The sequence below is a fragment of the Phoxinus phoxinus genome (genome assembly GCF_949152265.1).
Source record: "Phoxinus phoxinus genome assembly, chromosome: 16".
Lineage (NCBI taxonomy): Eukaryota > Metazoa > Chordata > Actinopteri > Cypriniformes > Leuciscidae > Phoxinus > Phoxinus phoxinus.
Genome location: NC_136891.1, coordinates 28,970,711 through 28,985,293, shown reverse-complemented (window position 1 = coordinate 28,985,293; position 14,583 = coordinate 28,970,711). Strand labels below are relative to the sequence as shown.

At 36.7% G+C, this 14,583-nt stretch overlaps 1 protein-coding gene across 12 annotated transcripts in view; it reads right to left on the bottom strand.

The window, feature by feature from the left end:
• Positions 1–488: 488 nt before the first annotated feature.
• Positions 489–14,583, bottom strand: part of palld (palladin, cytoskeletal associated protein) — an 80,233-nt gene continuing 66,138 nt past the window's right edge. For 6 of the 12 annotated variants that reach the window (XM_079639151.1, XM_079639155.1, XM_079639159.1 and 3 more), the window contains 11 exons: positions 13,242–13,380; positions 11,673–11,774; positions 11,170–11,208; positions 8,602–8,820; positions 7,394–7,543; positions 6,593–6,681; positions 5,606–5,738; positions 3,973–4,180; positions 3,479–3,644; positions 2,785–2,918; positions 489–1,629 (listed from right to left, as the gene is read on the bottom strand). In XM_079639151.1, the coding sequence (XP_079495277.1) occupies positions 1,469–1,629; positions 2,785–2,918; positions 3,479–3,644; positions 3,973–4,180; positions 5,606–5,738; positions 6,593–6,681; positions 7,394–7,543; positions 8,602–8,820; positions 11,170–11,208; positions 11,673–11,774; positions 13,242–13,380 (1,540 nt within the window). In that variant the 3' untranslated portion in view covers positions 489–1,468. The remainder of the gene's footprint in view (positions 1,630–2,784; positions 2,919–3,478; positions 3,645–3,972; positions 4,181–5,605; positions 5,739–6,592; positions 6,682–7,393; positions 7,544–8,601; positions 8,821–11,169; positions 11,209–11,672; positions 11,775–13,241; positions 13,381–14,583) is intronic. The other 6 variants (XM_079639156.1, XM_079639157.1, XM_079639153.1 and 3 more) reach the window with 2 other exon arrangements.

Below are 14,583 nucleotides of genomic sequence, written 5' to 3'. Positions count from 1 at the left end.
AGAATAAGGAGAACAGTCCGTATACAGGCACAGGTTGGCTTGGAAATCAGAAAATATTGCAACAAAAAAAGAGCCTCCTAAAATCTGACTAATTTGAAGGATAAACAGCTGTGGAAGAAAGAGCATATGCAATCACAGGCTTACATGTATACATTCTGCTATATTTTGTGTATATACGTTGCATGTGTGTGTGAGATGATGGCTAAACTTGAACTCCCAACTGAGTATTTGATATTCAACTGATCAGAGCAAGTGTTGAGAGAACGCCAATATAGTTTTAAATGTGTATGAAATTTAGCTTTGTGTTATTTTGTTAAATAATGCTTTGAGTTATTTTTTTCTTGAAAAAGCCAATTAAATATGAATGAACAAATCCGTGCTGCCAATATCACATTTTGTGTTAGGTTTCTGTAATTCCAAACCTGAAAACTGAAGCCTACCTGTCTAATAAGTACCGTCTGCTCATTTCATGCACCACCGTCATCATTAAAATCAATATTTGTATAAATCTCCTCTTCATCCACCATCAGCCAATCCTTCACAAACATGTGCCGATTCCACTTCCTATACTTTCGCCATAATCATTCCTCCTCCCTCTCGCTTCCACAGAAACACAACAAACATCTGGCCAAAACTTGCAAAAATCTCATCACTCATGTTAATGACGCATCAGTCTCCGCTTTTACCCTCTCGTAAAAATGAACAAAAAGACGGGGTGGGGAAAAGGTCATTAAGGCCCGGCCTTGTGAGACATCTCTGGATTGTAGATCCAGACGCAGCTTCTATCTATGGCAGTGTGCATCTGATCAATGTGTGGGATCTCAAGGAGATGTGTCCATCTTCCTGTTCCCTACTTCCAGAGAACCACCCAAAAAAGTCCCATTTCCTGTGCTGGAGAGGAAGACATTTCCTCCAGCACTTCATAAATATATCTAAAGTATTATAACTAAATACATAAAAAGTGTTACATGTTGGCACTGTAGTAACATGCACAGCTAGATGCTAGTTATTTGAATAAATTTTTATTTTTTTTATTTTTTAAAGTTAATTTAAAATTAAATATTTCATAGGCACTTGTGAAAATCTAGAGATGAAAAACAAGGTGATCATCGGTATACTACCTCCTTCCTCAAAGCCGTGCTGGTGTGTGTGTGTGTGTGTGTGTGTATGTTAAGTGCGCCAGCGAACCATTAAGTCTGTTTATGACCTTTTTTTAAGCACCCACATCACTTCCCCTCAGGAAACAACTGAAATAAAGCATAGTGAATGGTCTAGTCCTCCTCGGGCAGAGAAGTGATAATACCAAGAATCAAACTCTCTGAGGAAATGCTGAGCGAAGCCATTCAAAGTCATTCCATCACTTTTTCATCCGACCCCCTTAAGAGAAAGAGGTTGTTGTTGGGAAATGGGTGGGGATTATGGAGTGCGCTGGATCAAGCTTGGAAGGTCAGATCCTCCATGCTAGGCTCTACAGGTCGTCGCTCTCCACTAGGGCGCCGGGAGGAAGAGGATTGGAGTCTGGGAAGAAGGCTGCCTTCACGTCCAGACCCCGTTCTGTCAGAGCGGCGTAGCGGCTCGTCGATGGGCGCACCTTCTTGGGCTTTGGGGTGTGAGTTTGCTGCCACTGGGCTGAAGGAAAGGGCGAGGATGAACACGATTTCTCAGTTAGAAGTAATAACAGGATGTACAATTGATGTCTACATAATCAATGTAGTTTCTCAATTACAAAAACATATGGAGACTTTCCTGTATATAACAGAATGTTTCATTTAGGGTTAACATGGTATAACGGTAAAAAATAGTCAAATATGTAGTATAGAAATAGTTGACTTGAAAGGAGTTCAAATAATGTAGTTATTCATGTGTGTCCGCTGGAGCAAAGCAATATAGTTATTTTCTTTCTCAATAACAATATATAAAGTTTATTGTCTGAAATATTTGGAGAATATATATATGCTGATAATATGCTAAAACATGCACCTCTGACACAGTTTGACAGAAATTTGGCATTTTATTTTATTTATTTATGTTCCCATCAACTGTCAATATGTATGATATATCAAATATCATATAGTTTACTGGCCGATATTGGAGTTTTTTGTTTTCACAATTAAAATGAATAACTTTAGCTTTTAGTATTTATCTTTTAATATATTAATACAAAATATTATTGACAATTTATTAAAATATACATTATATATTATTTATTGATTATCGGCTATAAAATAAGATACAATAATAAATAAAAACCTATTGGTATCAGCCAGAGTTTTAATATTGTTAATTTGATTTAATATTGGGGTATTAGAGCTGGTATTGTATCAAAGCATGAGTGTTGAGTCACAATTCCCAGTTCCAATTCATTCCAGACTGGATACAGTTCAATTTTAATCATGTTATGATGGAGATAACATTCATTCAGTGTTAAATCACACCCCTTCTGTGATTCTAAACACTTTCATAAGACTCCGCCAGCCCATTGTTAGTTTAACCTTAGGCAATGCATCAGTATTGTTAAACCTGTTGTTGATGGCAAACACACAGCACTGGCTGATGGGATTGCTATGGGAACAGCACTGGGCGGAGGAAGGGAGTGTGCTTTTATTGGACAGATTTAATACAGTTTCTTCCATAGTCTGAAGCAACTTATGCAAGAACATTGATCAGATAAACCGCTTAAAACTTCTTAGTCTGTATTTAGTGTATTTTGGTGCTTTACCAGTAATAACTCAGCATTGTTACATGAATTCATGAGATCCGTTTCCACTGTGTGTTTAAACTAACCATGAACATCGAGACGTGCTGTACTGGAGATGATGCCAGCTTCATTCTTCGCTGAAACCGTGTACCAGCCTGCGTCTTCTTTCAGAGCCGGCTGGATGATCATACAGAGGTAACCAAAGTTGTCCTGGTGTATGCTGGGAAATGGAATTGAACATCAGAATGAGCAACATTGTTTGCCTTCAATTCACGCCAGGATTGTTTATTCATGCTGCATGAACAATTTGATTTGAATCCTCATGAGTAAACCGCATCCACAAACAATGTGACTGGAGAATTTACAGCTTGTGACTAAATGTTCTTGTCCCTCTGAGGTGGTGTAGACGGTAGCGTCTGTGGTTGGATTACTGTGTGTATGTTTCTTTTACAAGGCTCTTTTCATCTGCAGTGTGTGTGTGTATGTGCATATGCACATACGCATGTAGCAGCTTTAAACACCAGTCTCTCAACTGCTGCCATTTACAGACACATGGTGCACAGTGAGTAGAAAGTCATTTTAAATTATATCTATGAGGACAATAGTATTCAACAGGCGAGCTTATTACTTTCTGGTCTGGTTTATGCAAGTATAACACAACGATGATGAATAAATTTACTTGGGGTCTTAAAATATGTTGTCATTTATATTACATAGAGATTCTGCAGTTTGATTGGTGGAATGGCTGCAGGAGGGCTGTGATTGGCTGAGATCTCCTACCTTATCCTGTCTGTGTTGTGAGTGAAGGACTCGTTCTCTTTCTTCCAGAAGATCTGTGGGAATGGGACTCCAGACACACGGCACTCAAGACGCACAGGGTGACCCTCACCAACACTTGTGTTCTGGAGTTTCTCAATGAAACATGGGGCTTTATGCATCTCTTTGGCTAAAAAAGAAAGAAAGAAAAGTAATAAGAAAAAAAAACTAAAATAAGCATTCATGGAACATATTAATGACATTTTTTTTTATATAAAAGTAAGGTCAGTAAGTTTTTTTTTTTTTTAAGGAATAAATAATTGTATTCAGCAAGGATGCATTACAATTCCATTAACCAAAAGTAAAGACATTTAAAATGTTACAAAATATTTATATTTCAAATAAATGCAGTTCTTTCAGCTTTCTATTAATCAAGGAATCCTGGAAAAATGTATGACTGTTTCAGCAAAAAAAAAATGTGTGTCTTTTATCTCTAGTTGAACTCTATGGTTGTGTACCTGCAACAATAAGCTCTAGGTTGAATGAGTTCTGTCCAGCCCTGTTGGTGGCGATGCACGTGTAAACTCCTGCATCTCTGCTAGTGACAGGCTCGATGACCAATGAGTGAACTCCGTTCTCCCTCACCAGCATCTTGTGGGAGGAGTCTGGACGGATGGTCTGGCCATTCAGCTGCCAGATGAGGTCAGGAGTTGGCAGACCACTTACCTGTTTTGAAAAAAAAAAAAAAAGTCAAATCAAATGTTTTCAGTATAATTTATTCTCACACATTATCTGTGCTATAAAATGTCAGTTACATTACAATCGCTTTTTTTTGAGAATAAAAAAAAAAAAAAAAGTATTTTCAAACCTAAAGCTAGTGTGTATGCGTTTGTCCCTGTGCACCTGAACTGTGGCGTCTGTATGCGTGTGGTTCTCATGGGAAATGAGTCTGTGCACAATGCCTGAGATCTGTTTTCAACAACTCACATTCCAGAGAAACACAACACCTGCCTCACCTGAAGTTGTGGCAGCATCAGACCACCAATGAATGTCCCTGTGTGTTAATGCTTGTTTATGAGTGTGTGTTTACACGCATGGGGCTGAGAGGGGTGGACGGAGATGTTCGTTTATCCATCTGCATTTATTGTGATGTTCCTGAGAACACACTGCTCAAGTGCCGTTCCCCTGGGTGTGCGTATTCCCAGCGTGATGCTTACAATGTCCATCATGAATCTCACTACAGCCAACTTGAGTGTGTTCATGACTTTTATTGAAAGAACAGGCTGTGTAAGTGAAAAAGCAGAAAACTTTGATTTTAGACCTCCTGAACTGCATCTAGGGACATTTGTGGCCTGGAAAATTTAGAAAGCCTCAAAGCCAGAGTAAAAATAAATAAAAATCAGCTCTATAAATACCATTGACATTAAGGACTCTGTGCATGAGTGCATTACTGGTGATGTCTTTTTATAGCGTGTGAATCCCTCCATGGCACAGTGAGCCTTTATTCTGAGTATGCAGTTCGCAGCCAGACATGGGCAGCGGTACAGAAGAAAAATGTAATACTACAGTTAGACGACAACATGAGAGAAAGAAATAGACCAGATAAGAGGTAGAGGGGGGGATTGCCTTAAGAAATTGTCAAACTGAGCAGCTAAATATTACATGAATGGTTGAATTTTTTATTCATTTTGTATGAGATTTGAAGTTCTTTTTAGAAAAAAAAAGTTGAAATACGAAAAAACAAAGAAATACGGGACAGACAAAACAGCTGCAGAGACAGAGGGAGGGAAGGAAGGATAGAGGACCGTCTTCAGAGACAGCGGTAAGCCAATGGAAACACATCTGAGAGAAAGTAGAAAACTCAATAATAGGAGAAAGAGAGAAAACTGAGGATAATTCCAGCCTTTTACTCAAGGTTATTCATCATTTTAGAAGTGATGAAACATCAACTTTATTTAAGCTTTTTTTTTCTCTTTCCTTCAGAATGCAGAGGGAGGAAACTTTTCCCAGATAATCACACGCACAGAATGTTTCCTCCAGCCTCTGAAGTGCCCATGCGTTTGTTTGTTTGTTTGTTTATGAAGTAACCATGTAATAAGCGTTATGGTCACTATGGAGTTAAAGTGAGTGTGGCAGTGTTTGTGAAGTCACCTTGCAGTCCATGCGGCAGAGTTTACCCTCTTGCACAATAAGGTCACCGGGGGCCTGCAGGAAATGAGGGCGGAAGTGACGTTCCTGAATGTTCTCATTCTCATCTCCACTGTCCCTGGACCTTGAGCGTGGTCTGGGAGAGAGAGAAAAAAAAAAATCTATCAGTTGCTGCCTCTTTACTGATTCTATTCATTGTGGAGTTTTTATTTTTATTTTATTTTTTTATAAAAATCATAACTGCATAATGTAAATATCAAGGTAAAAAGAAAAAAGCAGCATACTAATTTAAACCCCCCCCCCCCCCCCCGACATCAGATTGGATAAAAGGGTGGCATATTAATGTTTTGAACTACAATAAATCTAATATCAATTCAACAGACTGCCAAATTAAGACACTTCTATTGGACTTTAATATAGTAGGCAGGGTCAAGCTGAGAATGGCCAAAATGACAATTTTAAGAGGAAGGGGGAATTAAAAATGTATACCTAATAAACATAATAGGTGTTATATCAAAAATCATGGAAAAACAACTTTGCCTGTAATGCATTAAAGGAAAAAGAGGAAAACGGAAAAGTAACAAGACACCAAAGTGCACTATAAGTGCAGACAGACAGGCAATTTTTTTTTATGGAGAGCAGCTCCGATTACTTCATGTGTCATTTCTACTTAGAATGATAGCTTGGCACTTCGCATAGCCTTTGGAGACTATTGACTGTCAATCAAAAATATAAAGACCTCAAAAGGCCTGAATGGCTCAGATATATTATATCTAATCCAGAGGAAACCCCACCCTTTGAAAAAGATTCACATCTTCTATTCTGGACAAAAGACTTCTTAACTTGTCCTTGCATCATTGTTCAAAATACACAGGTGTTCTTTACACGGGGCACGCCCTCTATTACTGTTAGTCCGATAAAGCAAACCTGATCCTGAACCTGCTGTAATCCACTGGCTGTGTATGTTTAGAAACCGCATTACTTCTATACCTGCGGATGTGTCCAGGTGTGGAGCGCTGACTTCTCCCCCTTTGGTTCACAGCTTGAACCATCATCCTTCCAGTACAGCTCACTCTCCCCTGAGAGAGAAAAACAGAATATATAGAGAGAGATAAGTAAAGAAACCCATAGTAGCTGTTAAGATGTTTTAAAATGTTAAAAGTTTTCTTTGATGGGTAGGTTTAGGGGATAGAATATACATTTTGTACAGTATAAAAAACACTGTATGGAATGTCTCCATAAAACATGAAAACCCAACGTGTGTGAGCGCGTATGAACTCTTGACCCTTCCAAACGCTGTACAAATTATCTTTCTTCTGGTCAGTCACTTCCCCCTGACTACCGATGTTTATCCGTCTCCACCAAAACACTGGTCAAGCTGACTAGCCACTTGAGTGGGTGGGTGTGTGTATGAGAGAGCTATCAAATTATATAAAAATCTGATAATAATGCATCATATATTTTCAGCAGCAAAAGTTAGTTAATTATTTTTTACTATTTTACTAAAGGAAAGAAAACTAAATATTGCAAAAAAATATTGCCTTTTGCAATTTGGGCGGATGACTAGTCACCAATTTTCTGAGAAATGCATGCTCTTGTGTTGCATGTGTAAAAACAGACAACTCATTAGTTTAAATCAGTTAGAATTAAATAGAATTAGAATTAAGAGTGTTAAGTTAACTTGCACGCTGAGCATACTTTTAAAATGAAAGATCAATCTTTTCAACAATGTTTCCCCTATATGCCAATATAATCGTGTCTGGTGTATTATATTAAGAGTGTATATCTCACCACTGGGTTTCCTGCCATGATGGTGTAGTTCCCATCATCATCTAGTGAGGCAGCAGCTGTGTGCAGGGAGCATGTGCCGTCCGGATCACGACTGATACGGTAGTGTTCACTGCGCTTGGAAATCTGCTTTCCGTCCTTAAACCAGTACACCTACAAACACAAACACACACGATTACGCAACAATCCAACGCTTGTACTGTTGTCCCTTTCTTTTTCTCTTCATCATCATTACTAAGTCTGCTGTCATCACACAGTCATTACAGAGGTCTCATGGTAGTCAGGAGACACACAATGATCGTGAGACAGCCATATATGGCAGGAATCTCAGAAGTGAAGCAGAGCTTCTGATGAAACCAGCCTAGTCACAGATGATAAACTCCACCACCAATCCCTGCTTTCCAGACTCCTCTCCCACAAACCATTAACACAACATACAGTACATGACACTTTGCAAAGCACCATTAACTGTAAAATAAATACCATAAATACTGTGAACCGCTAAAAAATCTCCAGAACAATATACACGATAAGGCTATAGACTATAATAAAAATATATATATTATATATATTATGAAAAAGAATCATGTTTTTGAAGGTATTATACTTATGCTCACCAAAGCTGCATTTATACGATCAGAAATACAATAAAAATAGCAGAGTTGCGAAATATCATTACAAATTAATATACCGGTAACTGTTTTTGGTTTATTTCTGTTATGACAAAGCTGATTTTTCAGCATCATTACTCTAGTCTTCAGTGTCACATGATCCTTCAGTAATCGCTCTAATATGCTGATTTGGTCCTCAAGAAACATTTCTTTAGCAGCACAATTGTTTAAAACAATGATAATATTTTTTGTAGAAACCATGATACTTTTTAAAGGATTTATAGATGAATAAAGCGTATCATTTATTTGAAATAGAAATCTTTGTAACATTATAAATGTCTTTAGTGTCAATTTTGATCAATTTAATGTGTCCTTGTTTAATAAAATAACCCTTATTGACTGCAACCTTTTGAACGGTATACTTTTTTTCCAAATTCTTCCTGCAATGGTATATCCGAAGTTGAATTAGTATTGGGATAAACTAGTTTATAATCTACAATGAAACAAGCTTTAATACTTAACTAGCTGCTGAGAAAGTCACTGATAAGAATCTGCTTACAAGCAATATGAAATGTAAAAATGCATGTGATGACATCTCACCTTTGGCATTGGGTCTCCGATGACCTTGCAGCTGAAGGTCACAGGCATGCCCTCGAAGACCTTGTAGTGCTTGAGCTTCTGATCGAAGATCGGTGCAACCTCTCCGGGCGCGTCTTCATCATGCTGAACATCATCGTCAGATTCCTCGACAGGCGAGCGCTCCAGACGGAACTCAATCTCGCTGATCAACCGCTGCTCGAAGCTGGACACTTTATACTCCTGTCACACATACAAACACAAAGACTTTCATTTATGATCTTCTCCTCAAGTTACCAACTCATTCAAGCATACATCCTCTCATCACTGTGCCCTATAATCTATTCAGTCTCGTATCCAACTCTTATTTCACTCTTTTTGATCTTTCATCTGGTCTGTTTCTTGTCTTCGGTTTCTTTTTATTCCACTCTGCAGCCAGAAGGAACATCTGGAGAAAAGTGTGTGCTGATGACACATCACAACAATAATTGCAGGTTTAAGACACAGCTGCAGAAACACACACCATCATAACTACATGCGTAGACAACGAACGCACCCTCTCCATCTTGTTCTCTTGAACGTCCAGCCACATCCTCCCAAAAGCACACACACATGCACATTTCCTATGCAAACACACAGACAACCCTATTTGCCCAAGGACGTGTGTTGAGCTCTAAGCACACTTTAAATTTATGGCACAACATTAACAGCATATCCACTTCCCACAGTTCATAGGAAGAGAAGCATGTGCATTTTAGTGTCTCCACTCGAGTGTAGGAAATGTGCAAAGCAGACGCATGCGGTCTCCAGTGCCTGATCAGTTAGCAATAACGTGATGTTAGGCACCCAGCTCAGTTAAAAAAAGACCTTAAACAATTCATGGATTATTCAAAATTGTTACACAGCTCATATGGAACATATGATGATGATTGACCAGTCCGGTGGCCAAATGCATTTGTATAATGTTCGCTAAACTGCATAATTGACCGCTGTAAAAAGAAAATAACTGTATGCCAACTGATTCTACTAACCCTAACTTAACAGACTACTAATACTCTAATGAAAGTTAGTTGACATGTTGTTGGAATTAATGAGAGTTAGTTGACATAGTTGCAAAGCTACTTAAAGTAGAATGTCTAAAGCAGACATTTGAAATAGGGTAACCTTAGAAATTACTATTATAATTTACTAATTACAATAAAAAAAATTCTTCTTAAAATTATTTCAATTCACACTCTATTCCATGTCCATTTAACTTTTTTGTTGTTGTTGCAAGTATCTGTGTAATAAATGGGAATATGTATTATACTTGAAGTAGTTTTCGATAACTACTCTTACATACACTACCATTTTTTTAAAATAAATTAATGCTTTTATTCAGCAAGGTCACATTTATTTCAACAAAAGTGAAAGTAAAGACGTTTATAATGCTATAAATGATTTCTATTTTAAATAATTGCTGTTCTTTTAATCTTTTTATGCACCAACGAATCCTCAAAAAACATGCATCATGGTTTCCACAACAATATTAAGCAGCACAATTGTTATCAACATTGATAATAATAAATGTTTCATGAGCAACAAATCAGCATATTAGAATGATTTCTGAAGGATCATTTAACACTGACGTAGCAAATTCAGCTTGCAGCATTAGTGAGCATACGAGATTTCTTTAAAAAACTGTTTTACAGTGTATGAATTACAGGGGTACTTTAAGGAACACCGACCCCCTAGTCCCAGTCAAAACACTCTAAAATCAGGCTGACAGTTCTTTCCATCACTGATATATTCAGTAATGCATTGTATATTAGGGGCCTGGTTTAGAACAAGGGAAAACAAATCCTGGTTACCATATCAGTTGCCCATTAAGTTCTTTGGGTAAATGAGAAGAAACCTTTATTAGATTGATTTCTTTGTAAAAAAAAAAAGAAGAAAAAAAAAAAAGTAAAAAAAAACTTACTAAATAGCATACAACTAAAAGTTGTGTTTATTGAAGTAATTAAATAAAATAAAATAGTGATAAATAAACATTATGTTGTGCCATTATATGACTTAAGTTTAAAATAAGGCTCATTAAGTTTAAAATATAGGCTCGCAAACTGTTTACAACAGCCAAATACAATGAAGCCTGCTGGATAAAATATTTCACTATAGAACAATAAGCTGAGGTCATGCAATCTACTTTCTTCCTAATATTGGACCCCCCAGGAGTTTGGTGTAATTCAAACACTGAATACACTGCTTATTTGATCAGAAAAATTGCAGTGTAAATCTCCATATTTGATTATTTTTCCAGAGACTACAATAGTCATCACTGTCATATCGCCGTCAAAGACTTCACCGCAATGCTTACTCGCATAAGAAACATAGTGAATAGAGTAAACACACAATCACATAGAGTAGTAGTGACTGGCCAAAACATGGGGGTGGCCACACACAGAGGGGTGAGACAATTAAACAATCGGGGGTGGTCTCATGAGCTGAAGCAAAGGGAAATACAGCGGTGAGACAGACTCAGAGAACAGCGAAATATAAGGAGGACAGACAGGCCGCTGCATGATGTTTGTAATAGACAGGATGAGAATTAATAACCTTTTGAGGGACAGACTCTGAGTCAGCTGAGCTGCCTTCCTGTAAAGAGAAACAGGCAAGGGGGTTGAGGATGATGTCACATCCTGCACATATACACACCTATTGCACAAAAGTACATAAACACACATTGAAAGTAATGTGTATGACTGTGTTGTGCTGCTGCTAATCCTGTTCTTATGAACTTACCTGCTCACACATCTCCAAAATGCCTCACCGAAACACTCTCCTTGCCAAAATGATATCACCTTACTACGTATCCAATGCATATGTACAAGCACATGCAGGAGCTTGTAGCCATTAGCTGAATTAAGACGCATTTACAAGCACGCAGGCAAACCACAATGCTCTAGTCTAAAGACATACAACCGGCAAGTGGTACACTGGAAAAAGTGTGCGTACGAATTTGTGATGGATGCATTATGTTTATAACGCATGTTTAAAAAGCCAGTCAATTATGTTTGTTTGTGTGTTGTGTGAATCTGTGTGTATGTGCGTGTGTATACCTGTGTAACTGGCTCCTCCTCCACCTGTTGTGTGTTAAACACTGTGGCGGCATTGTCAGCACCCAGCAGCCTGCGAGCCATCTTCTCCTCATAGGTTAACCTCTGAAAGCAAGCAGGATTAATCTGTCAGAGCCTGGGTTATTGTGTGAGAAAACACACACTCACACAAGCAAAAGCATTATGATTATTTGGTCGCCTGTACTAGTGAATTTAAGGCTATTAGTCGTGCTGAACATGTGGTGGGTTTTGCTATGTGTGATTTTGGGGCTTCTATATTGAGTGACATTTTCAGTTGGAGGAACTGGTGGTGGAAGGTAATTTTCTCCATTTATTAGGTGTATTTTATAAGAATGAAAGGTCACAGTGAATGTATATATAAAAATAAATAATAATTTAATAAAAAAATTCCAATTAAAGTCAACTAAACAGTTTTGCCATGCTGTGTAGTTCAGACACTTGCAGGAAGCAGGAATCAAGATACTAAGAAAGTTTATTTTAACACACCAACTAAAATACAGGAATTCATAGGAGAGGAAAGCACTACTCAACAACTAATGCCGACACTGAGGGCTTATATACACAGCAGACAGAGGGAGAAGCTAACTAGACACGAGGAACCTAATCAATATGTAACCATAGAAACAAACAGGGAGAGAATGGATGAGAACTGAACTAATTAACAGTAATTAACTGAACTAATTAATTAAGAGACGAATAACAAAGAAACGGAAACATGACCACAACAGATAAATTTTTTTTTTAATTGTTTACCCTTGCACATATACTATACTAGCGAGATATTTAATGTAACATTTACATGAAACTTGTTTGATTTAACATCAAGCCATTTTTTTTGTACGTTGTAAGTACAAAACGCTGAGGTGCAAATGAGATTATAGTTAGGGCTATAATGGAGTGCAAGATTTACAGTCAAAGTAAATTACTTTTCATTTAGGGTCTATTCACTCTTATGACTTGCGTTGTCATATTTAAAGCGCAATACCATCTATTCCTATTATTTTTGTTATTGTAAACTAAAAAAAAACCTGAAAAAATGTTTTTTTAAATGAAAAACAAACATACTAAACTAAGTTGAAGTAATTAAGTTATAAAGTTATACTATAATTACTAAAATGAAAATAATTAATGAAAGCTAAATAGAAATATACAAAAATACTAAATTGCTAAAATATTAAATATTAATATAAATACTATAATAGTACATTATATAAATAGTACCATTTCCAATATACTTTTATTGTATGGAAAATAACAGTGTTAAATTAAATTTTTTTTTTTGCGCCCCACAGAAGAAGGTCATATGAGTTTAGAACATGAGGGTGAGCTAATTATGACATTGAAAACATTTTGGGTGAACTAACTCCCTTAAAAAATAAAATGACCAAATACACTCAAACATGACTGCTTATGTTATTGGTTATAATAGTGGTGTACATAAACATTATAATCAATATGGTAATGCTAGTAAGGCTAGTATGGTAGTACTAATTAATGATACTGTAATTCTTTAGTAATCCAAACATAAGACCTTTGACACACATGCAGTACCTGCTGTCCATTGCTGACTCTCTCCTCTTTGAAACGTAGTTTCCTCTCTAGATCTTGTATGACAGCGTCTTTGGAGCCCTGGATATCCGAATCAGAGAAGATGCGAGGTGTACGGGGTGTAGTCTTACGTGGCAAAGCTCTGTTGAAACACAATCAGAAAATACTGAAAAAAGCAGCAATTACAGACTAAGCAAGAAACTGTGGCTACAGTGTTATAACCACATGTCCACAAAACCCTAAACAGCGGCTAGGATTAATGCACACTCAAAAACAAACAAACAGAACAGCAGCTTTTATAATATGTTGCATCAAAAGTTGGGAATGTGGGAAATATTTTTTTGCATATGCACTGGGAAGCAAGAATCATTTCCGTTATCTGTTTGTGAGAATGCGTTTGAAAATTCCACAGCGGTCTCTTATCTTTCCCCCTCTGGCTCTGCTGGAATGAACAAGTGGGAGATAACAGAGAAAATAGAGATGGAGAGGTTGAGGACAGGAGCAGCAGCTTTGAAGAAAAACTCTCTATCATACACCCTTGATGAGTGGAATAAACTCAAGTTTCATCAGACCATCTTGACTGAAGATCAGAATCATACATCACAAGTAACAATAAAGCTCTGAAAACACTCAAAGATTCGGGACTTGATCAGCTTGTATTTGCATCACTTGCAGAAGATTTAATAAATCAATTATTTTTGAATATGCCAGGTGGATTAAACATTTTTTTATATATATATATATTTTCAAAGCTACTTGTGAACAGTGACCAGTGGCTGTTCGTCCCAGTGTATTTTAATATTAAGTATATACTATTACAGAATTTATTAGTCATTTGAATTTGCAATATTTGAGTTTTCAATTTAATTTTAGTTTATGTTTTAGTAATTTGGGTTACTTGTTAACTTGACTTAAGTGTAATTTGACAAAAAAAAAAGTAAATATATTTCTATTTAGCTTTAATTTTTTATTTTAAGTTATTATAATTTCCAGGTTAGGTTTTTAATTTTCATTTAAGTACATAAACTTTGAATTACAAAAGTTAAAGTTTTCATTTAACAAATATTTTATTTTAGTTCAGCTTTATTTCAGTTAACGAAAATTACTTTTAATAGTTTCAGTTATAACAAAACAATATTGTTCCCTCAAGCTGCAAAACTACAAAATTACCATAAATGTAGTTTTGGATTTTAGACAAAGTAGACGTAAGCCATTCAATGGCTTTGAGGTAATTTAAAGTCATTATAATTTCAAAATCTCTTCCACCATAGCAATAACATCTCATTCATCCAGTGTGTTGTGATCCGTCACACCTACAAATCAACTAATTAAAAAAATTTTTGGA